Source organism: Pongo abelii, chromosome 1 (assembly GCF_028885655.2).
Source record: "Pongo abelii isolate AG06213 chromosome 1, NHGRI_mPonAbe1-v2.0_pri, whole genome shotgun sequence".
Classification (NCBI taxonomy): domain Eukaryota; kingdom Metazoa; phylum Chordata; class Mammalia; order Primates; family Hominidae; genus Pongo; species Pongo abelii.
Window position 1 is genome coordinate 162,023,822 of NC_071985.2, and position 18,808 is coordinate 162,042,629.

Here is an 18,808-nt window from a genome sequence, read left to right on the forward strand (position 1 = left end):
GGCCCTTGTTCTAATGGAATGTGGTACTTTCTCCCAGAAGAATATAAGAGGCAGCCTGTTTCTCACGCCCGAATCCCGTGGAATGTTTCACTTTGACTAAGGTCTGCAAAATGGCAGGGGGGGCTTACAAAAATGGTGCAGTTTGGACTAACAATGTACATAAATTTTTAAAAAGCAAAAGAATAAATCCCAAATATGGGAAAGTGTTATCTGTGGAAGAAAGTAATGGGATGGTATCAGAAAAAGACACTGGTAATTTAAATAGTGTTGGCAATGTCTCAGTTTTAAAATTACCAGCTGGTTCCCATGTATAAGTTGCTTACTTATCTGTTACACCTATTTATGTATATATAAAAAATAAGTTTCTAAACGACATCGCATGTGTATGAAATAACAGAATTTTTGTGCCTTATTAAAATAATTTCTCTAAACACTTTAAGAACCCGAGCTGCCTCTTGCCCTAAACGAACCCCACACCCCTGAATTGATCAGTCACTTCCGCCTCCACCTTTCCAGCTCCACCTATGGAAGCGGAAGTACTTTACTCTTGGGTCCTCCCACCTGTAGGGGGCTCTCCGAGGCTTCTAGTGCCACGAAGGCCTCCTGCCTGGGTTGTCTTTATGGCGCCTGTGAGTTTAGTCCTAGAAAAGATATTTGTATTTTAACTTTTCCATCTAACAAACAGTAGCACAGGCATCTTAGTCTAGACAACAACGTACAAGCTGAATTCCTGGCCAGTTCCCTCATTATCAAACCCTGACGCAGTAGTAGGCGCGAGTCAGGCAGTGTGGGGACAGCCCCGAGTTGCTGAAAGTCCCCGGCCCGCTTTCCTCCTGTGAAGACATAGCTGCGGGTGGCTGTGCTGGTGGCGTTCAAGATGTCGACCAAGAATTTCCGAGTCAGTGACGGGGACTGGATTTGCCCTGACAAAAAGTGAGTTCAAGAAGGGTCCTGAATTGGGACGGAGTTTGTTAGTGGAAGCTTTCCCAAGTCCGTCCGGCATTTTCCTTTTTTATGATTTTCTGTGACTTAAGACGGTTTGAGGCGGCGAACCGCCAGTTCCCGGGCGGGAAGAAGGCTCCCAGTCTCCTCACGAGAGAGGTCTTTCCGGGAGCCTTTGTTCTAGATAAGTCTTCAGCGTTCCCTCGAGATTACCTCTCCAAGGTAGCCTGTCTTATAAGAGTGCGAGATGGCCTACCTTTTTGCCCCTACACCCCACCCCCGCCCCGGCCAGGTTTCAGCGATAGGAAATCTCTCCGGTCAGGCCAGCTTGGTGTTGGATCTCCCCCACGTGACTTTTCCCTGCAGAACTTTATTCTTGTTCACGGAAAATATTGCTTTCTCGCACTCGTCCTTTTGCCTCTTATAGTACACCTTGTTTTGTATTTTTTACTCAAACTTTTCCTCCATACTATTTTTCTCTTTTCCCGAAGCTCTACCCTCTTCGGTTGCGGAAATTCTGACATTTTCTTTGTGGATCATTTCTCCACAAGAATTGGGCTTTTCGCCTCCTTAGAGCCGAAAAGGAGGGAAGAGGCCTGTGTTTTTGCCTACTCAGCCCTTAAGATGCCTGCAGCAGAGAAGCACGTGTGTTAGTGGCTCTGCTTTTTGACATTGTTGCCAAAGCCAATGTACTCTTCCAGATTGTTAATCAGATTTTTTTTGAAGGGTGCACAAATAGGTGTATCTATTCGGAAATAACATGGAAAATAATTTAGTGTACAACTCATGTTCACATAAAAGCCTTTTATTTATTGTACCTAAGTTAGCCACAAATAGGTTTTGATTGTAAAAAGCAAAAACTTTGAAACAAACCTGGGTTTAGTTAAAATTCTATTACTTATAACTGCTAAAAAAGGAATAGAATTGCTTTTTTATGAAAGCATGAAATAACATGGATAGGGTGTGTAAACAGTGACGTGTAGCAAATTCTAATTGGTAGCTATTGATAGTAATTTGATATTAAGATGACCTGAAGGAGTAGTTCAAGCCTAACAAATGATATTGAATAGAACCAAAGTTATATGTTATGGATAGTATTGCTCTGAATGGTAAAACATTATTGAAAACGTTCAAAAGATTTAGAACAACTTCTGACTTTGTTGTTACCTGTAAAATAATGTGCTTTTGTCAATGTCTTTAATGACAGCACACCCAGGGGTAGGACTATCAGGGAGAGTGCATTTCAACTCATTTACAAATATATGAATAGAATGTTGTTTGTACAATATGTTTAAATGCAGGATAAATTTTCAGAGTATATTTTCCATGCTTAATGGAGTTAAAAGGAATATTTTTAGGGGAAAAACTTAGCCTAAATATTATTTAGAGTGTTTCACTTTAGTGTCATCCCATACTTCACATCTGTATTGTATTCTAATATAATGCCTTAAAAATCAGCTTTTTAAAGTTTAAGCATTCCATGTCATTCAGAGCATTTAACATACTTTTACCAATATACACGTGCACTTCTAAGGTCATGTGAGTGAACCAGTAATTCTTTAGGTTTGAGTTTGTTGAGTATAAGCATAAAGTCATACTGTACTATATGTGTTGAGATTATTAGTTTTGGTGGTTGTGTCATTTTTTTCAGCGAAGTCTCAGGTTTGAGAAATGCCCTGTAAAACTCAGTTTTCTTACAATTATTGAACCTTTCTGTATTTTTAGTCAGTACAACCTATCATATTTGGTTCCTTACCATCCTACCTACTGCCTGTAAAAAGATAATTTCATTAAGATCCATGAAGCCCTCCTTGATTTATAAGTTTTTTTCCTCATTGGTCCACCCCTAGGGTTTAAAACTCCCTGGTAGCTTGTAATTACTGAAGTGGAGTTAACTCTCGCTTTCAGCTTTGTAAAGGGGTTATAACTGATGATATGTGCTAATGTGAAGACTTGAGGCAGAGATCCTAAGTAACTTAACCAAGATCGCATAACTGGTAAATGGAAGATTGGGATATCTTATTCTGAATTTGTGGCTCCAATCTAGTATTTTTCCCCCAGTAAATTGTGAGGAGTTTTTTTTTGGTAACATTGACATTAACATGACTAAGATGGATTAGAAGTTATGAATTCCAGATATGTAGTGAGGACAAGTTAAAATGTAAAATTTTACAAATTTAAATTTTTATAAATGCTTTTTATTCTGTTTTCAGATGTGGAAATGTAAACTTTGCTAGAAGAACCAGCTGTAATCGATGTGGTCGGGGTAAATATTTAAAGAAGATTCTATTTATACTGTATATGTATCATTTATTTATTTCTCCAGGTTCATATTGCATGATTTTTCTGTTTTCAGAGAAAACAACTGAGGCCAAGATGATGAAAGCTGGGGGCACTGAAATAGGAAAGACACTTGCAGAAAAGAGCCGAGGCCTATTTAGTGCTAATGACTGGCAGTGTAAAACGTATGTTTTTTAAATTATTGTCTGCTCTTTCTTCGAAAATAATAGATCTGGCCACTACTTGTTTATATTACAGCTCTTCTTAGTCACATTGACAAGCCAGGGTAACCTTTTAAATCCCAAGGTATTGTTATTCAGTCTCACCTTTGAGTATAGTATAAAGAAGTTTTAAATTATTCTTTGCATTTTTTAATGGTAATAGTTGTCACTATGATGGATTATGTATACCAGTAAACAAATGCTTATGGTAAGCTCAAAACCAATTGAGGGGTGGTGGTACTTAAAAGTACTAAGGCTTATTTCTTCCTTTATTGAAAAATCCCGATTTTAAGACTGTATAGTTAGTGTGAAATACACCACAAAACTCATTTTGCCTATTTACAAAATAATGTTAGATTCATAAGTTGTGTGCCATAAGTAATTATGTCTAATTATAGGTAGGTTTCTTAATGATTTTTATTTTCAGGCTTAGATGTAATTCTTTATCGATTTTTCCAACTTCCATCTTTTCTCTATGCAGATGAATCCTATGTGTATGAAAGAGGACTAAATCAAAAAAGTATTAAATAAATTTCTCTTTTTGTTTGTTTGTATTTTTTGTTTGGTGTTTTTTGTTTTTGAGACGAGGTCCCACTCAGTCACCCAGGCTGGAGTGCAGTGGGGCGATCTCAGTTCACTGTAACCTCTACCTCCCAGGCTCAAGCAATCCTCTCACCTCAGCCTCCTTAGTAGCTGGGACCACAGGCCCATGCCACCATGCCTGGCTCATTCTTTTATATTTTTGGTAGAGACAGGGTTTTACCATGTTGCCCAGGATGGCCTCAAACTCCTGAGCTCAAGCATTCTGCCTGCCTTGGCCTCCCAAAGTGCTGGGATTACAGGCGAGGCATGGGCCACTATTCCCGACCCTAGAGTCTTAAATAAATTTCTGATCCTCTGGATTATAAATTTGTATTGGAAAAGTTTCCAGCAACAGATTTGGTCACTGGATTTGGTATGCTTTGGAATTCAGTGCTTGAACTGATACCTCAAAAAAATAAATTAACATTATTTATAGGGTATAACCATACTCTTTAAGGTATATTCAGAGACTGAGAAATTAGTGGAGCTTTTAATTTAAAGTTACATTTTTTCATAAGGCATCAGAATTTCTATACAGGTTCAGTATCACTTACCTGAAATGTTTGTGGGTTCAGCATCCCTAATCTGAAAATCTGAAATGCTCCAGTGAGCATTTCTGTTGAGTGTCATGTCCTCTCTCAAAAAGTTTTAGATTTTGGAACGTTTTTGGATTTTGGATTTGTGGATTAGTGATACTCGACCTGTGGTTATAATTTGTCATTTACTTCTCAAAATGACAGAGGCACTTTTCATACTATATAAATTTTGCTTCTCTGCTTAAATGGTTCAGTCCCTTGTTGGAACCCACATTTACTCTTCAGACCATTGTACATTTTCTTTGTTTACATTACCACTTAATAAACATTTCTTTGACAGTGGTTTCATCCTAGTTTTTATTTTAAAATTCTAAAATATCTAAAAATTTGATATTCATCTATATTATAGCCTACTAATTTGGTATTTTTCACTTCTAAAGTTGCAGCAATGTGAATTGGGCCAGAAGATCAGAGTGTAATATGTGTAATACTCCAAAGTATGCTAAATTAGAAGAAAGAACAGGTACGATAAAACCACATTGTAACTAAATGATTTTTTTTAAAGCACTAAATATTGAAACAATAATTGTATCACCTTCGAGTAAGAGCCACAGTAAGTGAGGATTCTGTTTATTCTGCCCTGAATGTTTCTTAATGGGATTTTTTCCCCCCATACACACATACAAATCTTTTGTTTCACAATTTATAAAATAACAGTGTTAGGGACCTTTATCCTAACAAGGAGGGACATAAGAATACTTTTAGAAATATTCTCCTCCTCTCCCTTTCACTGGTTTGTGTGTTTGTTATTAGTAATGATATAATGATATCCTTTTTAAATTCTTTTGATAGCCTGCTGTGACTTAAAGGGCAAAGCCACACCATTTAAAGTGTTCTTCTAAAGCTTTGGCAATAATTCTGAAACCTAGCTGCGTGCTAGATGATCTGAAAAACTTTTTAAAATACAGATTGCAAAGTGCAGAACTGTTAAAGTTATTTGGCGGTGGGTTTCCAAAATCTGCAGGTTTTTTGGATGGTGTTTGATGATCATTGGCCTAAATAATAGTTGATCACTGGCTTTGTGTGTTGTTACTGGTGAAATGAAAATGTTTACCTAATAGCATATAGTTTTTCCATTATCACCAATTAGCCCAACCACATTATCTGTTTACTTAAAATCTGATTTTGTCATTCAACTGCTTATATGTCACATGATCAAAGGATTCCTTCTATATCTAGTCACTCTGTCAGACTTAGGCTTGGTGAACTGCTTCCCTGTTTTCTTTGCCTCTAACTTTAGGCCGTTTTCATTGTCTGTTTAGTTTCTAGGGATCAGAGGGCCACTGTTGAATCTTTTCGACCTAGCTCTTCCAGACTTCAACAGAAATTCTACTTTTATTCCCCCCACCCCTTTTTTAAAACTTAGATTCTCATATGTGAGAACCTTATAATGTCCTTGATCCCCGCCCTCCCTGGCCCAACCGCCATTTTCAACCCTCAAATCCTACCTTATTCTTAGGAAGTGATTTTGCCTTTCCACCGATTGGGTAAGTTAAGACCTTCTGACAAGGATCTCGTTTTTTTTCTTCCCTCACGTAAGGTATGCACCGCACCTCCTCCACCCGCCCCCGCCCCCCGTTTGATTGATTGTTTATTCTGTCTCCTTTGCAGTTTCTCTTCTTTTGGCCACTGATGTTGGGATTCTTTACAGCCATCCCTGGCCCTCTTTCTTTCCTCTATTTTCATGGTGTTTTCTTCTAAGCCCAAAGTTTAAGTAACTTTGCCATGATACCCAAGTTTATGTCTCCAGCTCAGATTTCTTTGACACATATATCCAGCTGCCTATTCAACATTGCCATGCAAATGTCAAACTCATTATATTCAAACTGAATTTGTGATTTTTACCCCTGGGACCTGACCCTCTTCCAATGATCTCTTTCTCATGATTAGTACCACTCACCATACATTTATTACATAAGCTGGAAATCTAGATGTCCTTCTTAGCCTAAATAGCTGTTTCTTGTTATCTCCCATACCCCCAAAATTCTTTTCCATTACCACCCTAGGCGAAGATATTACTATGTTTTGTGGAAAAATAGCCACCTAGCTGGTTTCTACATATTTTTATTTCCATATTTAAAACCCTTTTTTAAAAAACCCATTTTGATGGCTTTTAGGATAAAGTCTAAAATCTTTTTAACAGTTTCAAAACTTAAAAAAACTTTTGACCTATTTCCTGACTCCTTTATAGTTTCATTATCACAAGAACTATAGTTTAACAGAAGTAAGCAAATTTTATATTGATAACTTCTCACTTTTCTTATTGTCATTTTTCAGTCATTCTGGTGTCTTGAACCTTTCTCACTTCCCTTGCTACAAGTATTTGTCTTTGCTGGTAACAGTTGAAGGTGTGAAATAACTTACTTTGTTGCTTTCCACTTTCTTTTGGCTATTTATAATAAAGCAGTGCAGGGTTCGGGGAGCATTTCCTAGCATGAGACAGGATATGAATAAAAGAGAATGTGATTGACTACCTCTGAAAGATTGCTGGCTTATCCTGCGTAATTCCATCAAATTGTTCAGGAATTTACTTCCTCTGTTTCAGGATTTAGGATTATTTTTATTTTTGTCAGCTTTTTAAAAAAAAACCATTAAAGATAATGGCATAAAAACAAACTTAGTACACTGTGATTTTTATTCTTTTGGATTCTTTCCTTAGAATAAGTTCTCAGGAGTTGAATTAATTGTTCAGAGTGTAGAATCACAGAGTTTTCCTGTTAGTGCCTTAGTTCTTCCTTTGAAGTACATGTTATATTTATCCCCCTTTCCCGCTTTTTTTCCCTTGTCACAATCTTGATCCAAACATTCATTTTAAACCTGTGTTTGATTTTTCCTGGCCCTTGCTCAGCTTTTTACATGATACTGTGAGTCAAATTTGAAAATATATTCATTGTAAGACTTACTAAAATCTACGGAAATTCTTGGTTGCTTTCTAAAGCTTTCCATAGAAATTCAAATTCATTAGATGATTCCAGAATTGTGTTTTCTGTATTCATTCCTTGAAGACATTTATAGGCCACTGTGCAAGGTGCTGGGGATACCTAGGTGAGCAAAATAGTCTTACAGCACCAAAGATTAATGAAGTCCTCTTTAGGAAAGCTATGCTTAAGCTAAGAAGTGAAAGATGAGTTACCTGAGTAATGGATTAAACACTCTTCTTCCTGTTTGTGGAGAAGTAATTAGGAGAGGTGGCAGCAAGAGTGGAAATAAAACCAATTTATACAGCATTATCTGAAGTGCTTGAAATTAGTAGAATGAAGGAAACATACATATCATTCCATTGATTCCACTATCTCAGGTATTCAGTGAAAATGGTATGCTTCAGTTTTTTCACAATAGGGAGCTAGTGTATTTTCCATTTATACAGAGTTAATGAGCTAGATTTATATTGTATGGGTTCATACAACATACCTTACTAATGTCTTTGTTGTCAACAGACTATTTTGCTGCCTCTTAAAATAATTTTATTTACATACTTTTGAAAAATTAACTACATGAGTTATAGTTCACGTTCTAATTTTACTATATTTTTGAGCTTTCCATATTTGTCATACTACTTTTCAGTTTTTTCCTGTGTAAATTATTTCCCATTTAGATCCCATGTATGTTTTAAAATATTTTTATTAACTTCCAAGTATTTTGAAGTTTTCACTAGTACAAAGTATAATGAAGAAAAGATGCTATATTAGTGTGGGTTTTTTTCAGAAAGTGAAATTTTAAAAATATTTTTTAAATACTCACGATAGGCAAATTTTAAGTTACAAGTCCTCATTTTTATAAAACATTTTTATTATAAATCTATTTAATATTTTGCTGATGAATGAAGTCCCTAAGTCTGGAAATCACCGGCCTTATGTACTGATACTGCTCTGGAGTATGTGACCAGTTAGATTGTATTACTCTTGATCAACACATACCTCTTTAATTTTCAACGGGAGACTTTTTCAAAATATGTCAACTCACTTTTCCTAAAACTAGCTCATTTTCTTTAATTCCAGTCTCTCCTTTAAGCTTATGTCAGAGACCTGCCAATTGTATACATTGGTTGTGACATGAGAGAATAGTGGTTTGCTAATCTCAACTACTTTTTAATAGAATCATTTAATTTCAAAATTTACTGGCTACTTCAGAGAACCTGTGTGACTTTTACCTATGTGTTAAAACCAATTAAACCAGGGCCAAAGGATGGCCTTTATTGTGTTATTGTGTTTGTCTGTATAATCGGGAATTTTCCAAGCTCTAATAAGGCCTGCTACATTTTAAAGTAGCAAAATTTCAGTGTATCAGAAGATTTCAGACTATTCGCAGCTGGTAAACAGTGGAATTTAATGCTTGGTTGTTACTGAGCCCACCCTTCCCAGAAGAATTATGATAAACTGTAAAGTCCTATAAAACTTGGTTATAGCAGAAGTTTGAGATGTTTTCCACCAATATTTCTATGAATTAAATAAGTCATGTAGGACAATTTGGAATTGAAAAGAGCTAGAATTATAGCCATATGACGTTCCAACTGAGTTCTCTGTATTTTCTGTGGTGATTTCTAATATGCTTTCTAAAGACTAGTAATTTATTAGATGGGTAGGCAGCTGTTGTTGATTAGATGTTTTTTGTTGTCTGGAGATGTGGGCATGATGTGTTTATTATTTAAATCAATTGTTACAGGGTAACAATTTTTGCCCTCTTTTTTAAGGATATGGTGGTGGTTTTAATGAAAGAGAAAATGTTGAATATATAGAAAGAGAAGAATCTGATGGTGAATATGATGAGGTAAGCTATATGTTGGTGTTCAGGTTGAATATAAATTAGAAAAACATAGAAAAAATTCTTAAATGCAAAGGAAAACAAACCTTTTTTTAAGTGCAATTTGAGTCTTCAGCAACTGATCATTTTCAGGAAATCATAAATATCTAAAAATAATTTTTTAGAAAATGTATTAAGTTTAATGCATTATCAGCTGACAAGTATTTTGAAATTGTTTTTCTCTAGTTTGGACGTAAAAAGAAAAAATACAGAGGGAAAGCAGTTGGTCCTGCATCTATATTAAAGGAAGTGGAAGATAAAGAATCAGAGGGAGAAGAAGAGGATGAGGATGAAGATCTTTCTAAATATAAGTTAGATGAGGTGAACAATTTTCTTGTCCTATTTCCCTTTTGTCTTATTGGAGTTATGCCATAACATGAATGCTTTTGATAACCTCAGACACTTGGTGAAAATATATTCTGTGTTTTCATTTGTTCTCACAAAGGTTTTGGATTTCCACTCTGCCAAGTACTATTTGTACTTGGAACACTACTGTTCTGGAGATACAGTGGTGACCAAAACAGAACCACTTTTCTCTTACTCAGTTCTAAAGGAGGAAATATATAAATAGATAATTTTGATAGCAATAACGTTATGAAGACACATGATGTGATAACAGTTTAAAAGCAACTTTGATTTTTGCTGATGGATAATGTCTAAGGAGGTGAAGTTTGAGCTGAAACTTGAATGATAGGAAGGAGCCAGCAATAAGAGCCGAGGTGAGAGCACATTTAGACAGAGAACAGCAAATACAGGTTCCCTAAATAGGAGATAAGCCAGCAGCCTTCAAAAATACCATACATAGGCCAGTATAGTTAGAGCAGAGGGGAGAATGAAATGAGGGGGACAGCACACATTTCAGGTCTGGTGATACTTGTTCTGTCAGGCCAGAGTGTAAGTTTTATGCCATGTTAAGGGTACCTTAGAGCCTGATCATAAGCGGTCTTGGAATGCACCTAAAGAAATAATAAGCCAGTTTTAAAATTTTTAAGAAAAAAGTGAGATGTGTTTATCTGTCCTGTGTTTCAGAGTGATGACTGTCAGTATAATGAGATACTAGAGAGGCAGAATGGATCTTCAGATTTGAGGAGACCAGCTAAGAGGTTACTATAATATGATGGAGAATAAGGAACAGAGTTTCTAACTAAGACTAAGAATGGTGAATTCAAGGACTTTTAAGGAGATGGACTTCAAAATTCTTGGGTGATGCATAAGTGTGACAGAAAAAGTGTGTATGGCCTCCAGGTTTATGTCTGTGCAATACCTGAGACAGAGTTGTCAAGTGTCTATTTGAGATGAGTTTAGTAGGTAAATTTTAGAATTCAGAATGAATTTGCTGAGATACCTGTGATGTATGCATATGGAGGTGCTCAGTACACTTAACTGTTTTATCTTTCCTGGTAGGTAACACTGATATCTAAATATCTAATTATAATTGAATTTTTGTTAGGATGAGGATGAAGATGACGCTGATCTCTCAAAATATAATCTTGATGCCAGTGAAGAAGAAGATAGTAATAAAAAGAAATCTAATAGACGAAGTCGCTCAAAGTCTCGATCTTCACATTCACGATCTTCATCACGCTCATCCTCCCCCTCAAGTTCAAGGTCTAGGTCCAGGTAAACGGGTACAGGTCAAGGGTAACACCAGTCAAAATGTCAGTATCTAACTTTTTTATTTATAAATTTTGTTTTTCTTGACGAAATAAACTTTCCTTTTTATTTTAAAAGTTTAATTCAAATCAACTTTTAAAATAATTTTTCAGTTTAGTACCATACAGTTGTTGTCCAGTATTTTTAGAAAAGTAAAGTCCTAGCATGAAACTTCCTTAACCTATTTTAGCCTCATGCTTTTAACTAAAATAGACTTAAAAACTGAATTAAATTTTTATATACACTTAACATTTAATTAATCTAAAGAGATAGCTTACATATAGAAATTAAAGGGAAGATCTGTATTTTCATTCAAGATGTTAAAGGCTAGCACAGAAATTTTCTAGGCATTAATTAAATCATTGCTTATTACATAATGTTTTTAATAGTTTGCTTTGATATCAGTATTCTGAATAACGGAGCAAATTCAGCCATATTAGTTCTGTTGACTTCATGCTCAATTTTGAGAAGTCCAGGAGTAAACTAAAACTCATTTGGTGTACTTGAATATTCTTTGTTTGTTGATGTTAAATATGTAATCTCTGATTTTATAGTTAACAATAAAAATAAAATTTTAGGTGAGTGAAAGCAGTGATTTAAATTTAACAGTGTCCTCTTGAAAAACCTTAATCACAGTTAAGTGATGGCATGGGCAATGAATTTTAATCATATTTAGGAATAAAATACTAGCTATTAGTGTATAACAATTAGATATATGTTAATTGAGCACTACAAAGCCTAAAAGCTTAACAGAGTGGGGCTATAACTAGTAATTTTTTGGTAAAAATATAGTGATCTTTTTCTACAGGTTATTATTATAAGGGACAAATTATAGTTGTAAATTAGATTAATGGATTTTGTGAGTTTTAAAATTTGTATGAACGATGTCTCCCCTTGTGTCATATTTTCCAATAATATAATTACCTAAATGACAGAATTATACATTTTCCTTTTAATTCTCTAAGCACTGAGTAAACAGAAAAATATAGGGATGAAATACACACATGCCAACATTCAAAACTTTGTACTAACTCGAAACAAAAATAGAAGGGGATTTATAAAGGAAAATGATGGAGACATTTTAGAGAAATTAAGTGTAAACTGCAACATTCTGTTTTCTTGGATGTATTCTGGATAGCTTCTAGTTACTTGTAAACAGAAAGTATTCATTGTTTTTGTAATAAAGTGATAATGTTTTATTTTATAGTTGAGTGGCTTTAGGGTAATTTAATCACTTGGAAAGTGATATTTTTTTAATTACCTTTTGTTACTAAATCTTATCTAATTTAAAATACTATGTTTTGAAAGTATATATCTTGTATAGTTATCTTTTTATATGAAAATGAACTCTAATACATATCTTTCTTTCAGTGTTCATGTCACAAAGCTCAATTAAGTGGTCCTGGAAAAAAAAAAATCGTTCCATGTTGTTCCAGGTCCCGTTCAAGAAGTTCTTCCAGTTCGCAGTCAAGATCTCGTTCCAGTTCCAGAGAACGTTCGAGATCTCGTGGGTCGAAATCAAGGTGAATGAGGTAGCATCTCTCTGTAAAGCAGAGAGAAAAATATTTAAAGGCTGCAGAAGGTGTTGCTGCTTTTTTTCCCCTTATTTTGCTTCTACTTGCCGATTTTATTTTAGCATTAGAAAACTAATGCATTTGCCTCAGCTTAATTTTCTCACCATGAAATGTTTCCATTGCCAGCAGTGTGCCAAGACATTCCCATGATTGAAATCAGGTGGCTATTTTGCAATATGCAGCGTTTATTATTTTGGCACTAAGATGTTATGAAGTAGGAAGATGAAGCCAAGTCTTATCGACACATCTCTAGTATATTAAGATTATGTATGGCCAGGCACAGTGATTCATGCCTATAATCCCAGCACTTTGGGAAGCTGAGGTGGGAGGATCACTTGAGGCCAGGAGTTCAAGGTTGTAGTGAACCTTGATCACAGCACTGTAATCCAGCCTGGGTGACAGAGGAGTGTCTCAAAAAAAAAAAAAAAAAAAATCAAATAAAACTACATATGTAAATAAAAAGAAAAATTTTCTTCATTATTAAAAGGAAGAAAAATAACCCTGCCTCAAAACAGGTCCTGTTTTGTACGGCAGTTGTTTCAATATTTTCAGAAACAAATTTGCCATTTATATCAGATAAAGTTACCAGAGCACTGTATACACATTTTCCTTTCTAATTTTACACACAGTATTATTTATAGAGCACAAAACACTCAAAACTAAATCAGGAAGTATAGTTGGTTAGTTGAGATAGGATGTGGTCTTAAGTAGTAAAAGTGGTGTAAACTTTCAGGTTGCATGTAGTCACATCTATAGAGGGAAACATAATTTGAAAGATGCTCTTTCAGTAAATTTTTCTTTATTTAGTCAAAATATGCTTTCTTTGTTTTTAAGTTAATTTATGATGACCTACTAAAGGCATCTAAAAATAAATAAGAAAATGAAATTCCATATTTGTGGAAATTCATATTGAAGTCTAACCGTGGCTCTTTTGGTAAAAGTATTTGCTGCTTTGAATCAAATTTAGCATTAAAGGGCTGCCACAGTGTTATCATGTTAAGGAGAAAAGAATGATGTGCACATTTGCATTATAAGCCAATAAGAAAGAGATAACAAGGCCAGGCTCAGTGGCTCACGCCTGTAATCCCAGTACCTTGGGAGGCCAAGGTGGGAGGGCTGCTTGAGCCCAGGAGTTCAAGACCAGCCTGGGCAACATAGTGAGACCTCGTCTACTAAAAATAAAAATTAAAACAACCAGCCAGGCATGGTGGTGTGTTCCTGTAGGCTGAGGTGGAAGGATCACTGGAGCCCTGGAGATTAAGGGTGCAGTGAGCCGTGCTTATGCTACTGCACCACAGCCTGGGGAACAGAGCAAGACTCTGTCTCAGAAAAAAAAAAAAGAATAGAAGTAGAGAGCAAATTATTTTTTATTGTTACCATTATTTAGTAACAATATTTAAGGGCTTTATAGGTAAAAATCCTTAAGTTCTGGTATTCCCTTTGGGAACCATTATAATGAAGGTTTACAGAACAGCCTTCATATTCTTCCCAAACATTTTTTCATTGCTTGTAACTTTCCAAAGAATTCTCCTTTTGGGCTTTCTGGTTTTATTTTAAGCCCAAAGGTGAATTTTTTGGGAAGTTTGAGCTAAATTCCTTCAACCAAAATATACAAGTGAAGAAAAAAAATTTGTATTTAAACATTTGCACATTTACTTCTACCTGAAGCATGTGAATGTCAACACTTCATATTTCATAAGTAGTGGGTTTTCATAAAAATAAGTATTGTAAATATAAATCATCTTAAAGTTACTTTTTATTCTTGAATATTTCGCAGTTTAGTACAGTTACTAGTCTTTTGTTGCTGTGCCATATACCTGGTTTTTCCATAACAGTTTAATGAGTTGAATAATTCCATGTGGAATTATGTTTATTTTCCTCAGGAAGTGGTATATAAGATACATATTTTATCCTCAAATGGAAGGATGTAGTTTCTAAACATAAAGTCCTGTTAATGCAGTTACCTGCTGATTTTATAATACTATAATATTTGTGTATACTTTGGAAAGCCTTAAAAAAGTTTTGAATTCTATTTTGATACAGTAAGCAGGGTTTTAATTACACGATAGAATTTTAAAGAGACAAAATTAAAATAATGTTTAAGTAGAATGTTTTCATGGTTGATCCAGAAGTCTTCTGTTAAGCAGTAAGTATTCTTCCTTATAAAATTTTCATAGTTGTTATAAATCCTGTTTATTTTTGGAGCTATCTGATAACTAAATAATCTTCCTTATTTCTTCTTTTAATGAAATGTTTGATTTGTTTCTCAATCAATGAAGATCCAGCTCCAGGTCCCACAGGGGCTCTTCTTCCCCACGAAAAAGATCTTATTCAAGTTCATCATCTTCTCCTGAGAGGAACAGAAAGAGAAGTCGTTCTAGATCTTCTTCATCTGGTGATCGCAAAAAAAGACGAACAAGATCACGGTCACCCGAAAGGTTTGGGTTTCTGTAGAAATAAGAATGGGTGTTCTTAAGTGTGTTTAATAGACAAAGTAAACTTTCCTAGTCAAGGGTTAGATTTTTATTATCTCTTGTGTTCCAACTTTCTACTTTTCAACTTTGAACTTCAAAAAAACATTACTTTGTTTATCCTTTGTACTTTGATCAGGTTGTTTAGAATTGTAGATCAAACCATTCTTTGATCATTTTATTGTTTAAATTTTTATTTCCATTTATAATTTTTATAGCCAACTCTCGGTTATTTCTGTCTTTTGAGATTGCAATTCAGAAGCTATATGTCGAAGTAATTTATGAGTTGACTTTTATACTTAGGCTTCTTTAAATACTAATAGTCAAGAATTCTAGGGCATCTAATAAAAAATTAACTTTCAGATCATTGGGAATCTGTCCTCATTTAAATATGTGTAAATGCATTTCCACAGCAAATTGCTTCATCCCCTTTGTCTATAAGGAAATTATTCCTTGTAGCTAATACATTTTTCATTTTGCAGTCCAAATCTTTTTTGAGAAAGGCCTATATTAGGTTACTTTATCTGTACTGACACTTTTAATATTGGAAGAGTACAACTGTCATCTGTCAGCCTTTTCTGCAACAGGCTAATTACTCAGTTTCATTAATTTTCTCTTTGTTCTCAATTATATAGTCATTTTAATGGCTTTATTTGTAGTCTTTGCAAATTTTTCATATTTTATTAGCTTGTGAAAATAAAGATTATGTAAAGTCTGTTAATTGCTGGGTTCAGTGGTAGGATTATCTCATGATTCCTACTTGTACAAATGATTAGTTTTGCTTCTTCACATTTTGGAGTTTAGATGTTAAGATTTCACACAGTCTTGTTTCTCTGCATTTGTTTCTTTGTAAAAAAAATTACTCTGTTTTTGAGTGGAATTCATTCTGTTGCTTTCTTACCACTTCTGCAAATTTTTATCTTAGCCACATATAATCCCCCTAGTTTGTTGTCATCTAAACTTAATGAACATGTTCTCTATTCCATAAGCCAGGTGATTGGTGAAAACACTAAACAACCCTGAGCCCAGGGCCAACCCCTACGGAACACCACTACTTTACCCAGGTTGATATTGACTTATTCATACTAGCTGCATGAATATAACCCTATAGCAAATTGTACAATCATCTTGTGTGACCTAGATTTCCAAAACTTATTTATGAATATATTTTCTCATACACAGAAGCCTTGCTGTATCTTTTTTACATAATAGACTTCTTACACTTTCTACACTGTGTCACAGGGATTGGTTTAGTCACACTTCCATTACCAAGTTTATATGCTTTTGTTGTACATTTTCTGTAATTTTACACATTTTTGCAAGGCTTTTCTTCAGTATCTTAAATAATTGAGAGGTGGCTATATTTTGAAATGAGATTCTTTTGAAGTTGTAGAGAATTTTTTATTGTATTTATATGATAACTGGGCTCATATCCAAAGTTCTAAGCATCAGATAATTTTATGTGTGTAAGTTCCTATCTCAGTTTTTAATTTTTTTGCTAGCATCATGGTACTGAATTTTGTATACTTTCACAGTCTTAAGAATGAATGCTGAAATTTAGCTCTAGCTTACTAGAATGCCTGCTCTCTCCATTATGTCTTACAGACGCCACAGGTCATCTTCTGGATCATCCCATTCTGGTTCCCGTTCAAGTTCAAAAAAGAAATAATGTATTAAAATTTACATCTTAAAAAAATCCAGTACAGTGCATGAAGCATATTTTTAAAGAAGTTGGTGTCTTACTTGGTCAGAAGTGCTAAATCTGCTAGTAGAGGTGCATGCCTTTCATTGCTTTTCAAAACAATACAGCTGTGTTTATTTGTGAAGTTAAAATTAAATAGCATTTTAAGCCATAATGTCCCAAAATAGATGCTCTGTCATTCATTATTTACAACCATTTGCTTCATTTAAAACCATTTCAGCTATAACAAAGTACTTTGCTTCCTAATTTAAACCCATTTTTGTCATTTCCAAATACATCCTGTGCATTGGCTAAGACAGGATTACCTAGGCTTGCCTGAACTTTGGGCATGGAGGCAAGACTGGAAACTAGTTGGAAACAACATACTTATGGAAAAGAAAGTCAGCCTGTTTATGCTGTTAACAGATGTCAGAGTGATTCTCACCAAAAAAAGTTAAACTGTGTTGTAAGCAGCTAACTATAAATGTCTATTTTGAAATTCCCTATGCTAAGGGTGCCTTAGAATCATTGTGTCTCTTTTATCCAGCTTTACTTTTTTGCTCCACATTTAATGCAAAAGAATCTTGTGACGTCTACAAGGAGAGAAGTGGGATATATTTTCCTTTCTGACAGATAATTTGTGGCAAAAAAGAATGTCTTAAGAGTTTATCTCTTCTCTGCTGATATGGTTGCTTGATAAAGACATCTCAAAATGTTTACCAGTGTTTTAAGAAGCTTTGTGTGATATTCTTCCAAATCTAGTTAACAAATATAATATGGTAGAAAAGGCTAAATCATACTTAATGAGCAAATTGAAGCAAGCTTTTAAAGTATATTTCTCTTTTGGTGAAAGGCCAATGGAGACATTGTGAATTTAAGTGAACATTTGCCTCAAGATGTTAACTATAAACACACTGCATACAATTTTCTTCTGAGTAACAAATGAATGCTTATCTCTGCATGATGTAAGCAAAAATCATTATTTTTCCTATTCATTTGAAATAAGTTATGGCTTAAAATGCTTTCGGAGTTTATTTCTCAAAATTAAAATCTGGTCACATGAGCTTCAGTTTGTTTTCTGGTTTAAAAAATAAAAAGGTTTCTCTTAACAGTATTTCCAGTGACAATGCAAGGTAAGTATATCAAAGGAAATCAACAATTGTGTTTGGGGGCTTTTTGTTATGGGATATTGATTTCTTGTTTTTTTTTCCATAACATTGTCTGCTGCAATTTAAATAAAAATTACGACATTTTAAGATATTTCGTAGACAAACCAAACAAAAATATATGTTTTTACTTTAAAGTGAATGTTTTTCTCTTCAGCTGACTAAAAATGAAAGCAAAATATCTTATGTAGAAATATTTTGATAATATTTTTACAGTGAGCTTTCCCATGTTTTTGTCTTAATTTTCTTTGCTGCGTTTATGTAGGTTGCACAAGAACTTTTACTCACTTGTAATTGTGCCTCAGACTTTTTGAAAGTCTACCTTCTAAATTGCCCAGATGATCTAGATTCTACATGTTACCATTGGTTTATTCTTGTGCTTTCTGTATTTAAAACTTTGGCTGTACTAAAGCAAATGCAAGGTTATAATTTAGCTAATAGTAGTTTACAGACAATTCTGATGATTATGATTTCATTTGGTTTAACTAAGCTGTACTAGTTCATTTCATAAGGAAATGATACTGTAGACAAATGTAAATAAAGCCTGTGAGTCAAGCATCAAGTGGTGTTTGTTAGAAATAAACTAGAGATTTTTAAACTGTGATCTAATGTTCATTTTTAAACTAATTACAGTTTTCTGTTTCCTTTGATTTGTTAATTTTTTACACTCTTTATATTCATCTACCTTTTATATATGAGTGCTTGGTATTTTAAATTCCAAAGCCACTATCACTGCAACCTCAGAATTTTTAATTTAACCTTTTTTTTCTTTTTAAATAGAGAGCTCCTAAATTAGTTGCACACTTCTTGCCAGAACATTACATCCCTCATTCCATGTGGTA

At 34.4% G+C, this 18,808-nt stretch overlaps 1 protein-coding gene across 1 annotated transcript; it reads left to right on the forward strand.

The window, feature by feature from the left end:
- Positions 1-843: 843 nt before the first annotated feature.
- On the forward strand, positions 844-18,560 carry ZRANB2 (zinc finger RANBP2-type containing 2; the record flags this gene model as incomplete). The annotated part of the gene is given in 11 exon segments (NM_001134156.1): positions 844-933; positions 3,156-3,208; positions 3,299-3,407; positions 5,002-5,084; positions 9,312-9,388; positions 9,608-9,742; positions 10,872-11,041; positions 12,511-12,597; positions 14,928-15,086; positions 16,109-16,183; positions 16,725-18,560. Coding segments are annotated over 10 exon segments (963 nt in total). The 3' UTR covers positions 16,143-16,183; positions 16,725-18,560.
- Between the last annotated feature and the right edge of the window lie 248 nt (positions 18,561-18,808).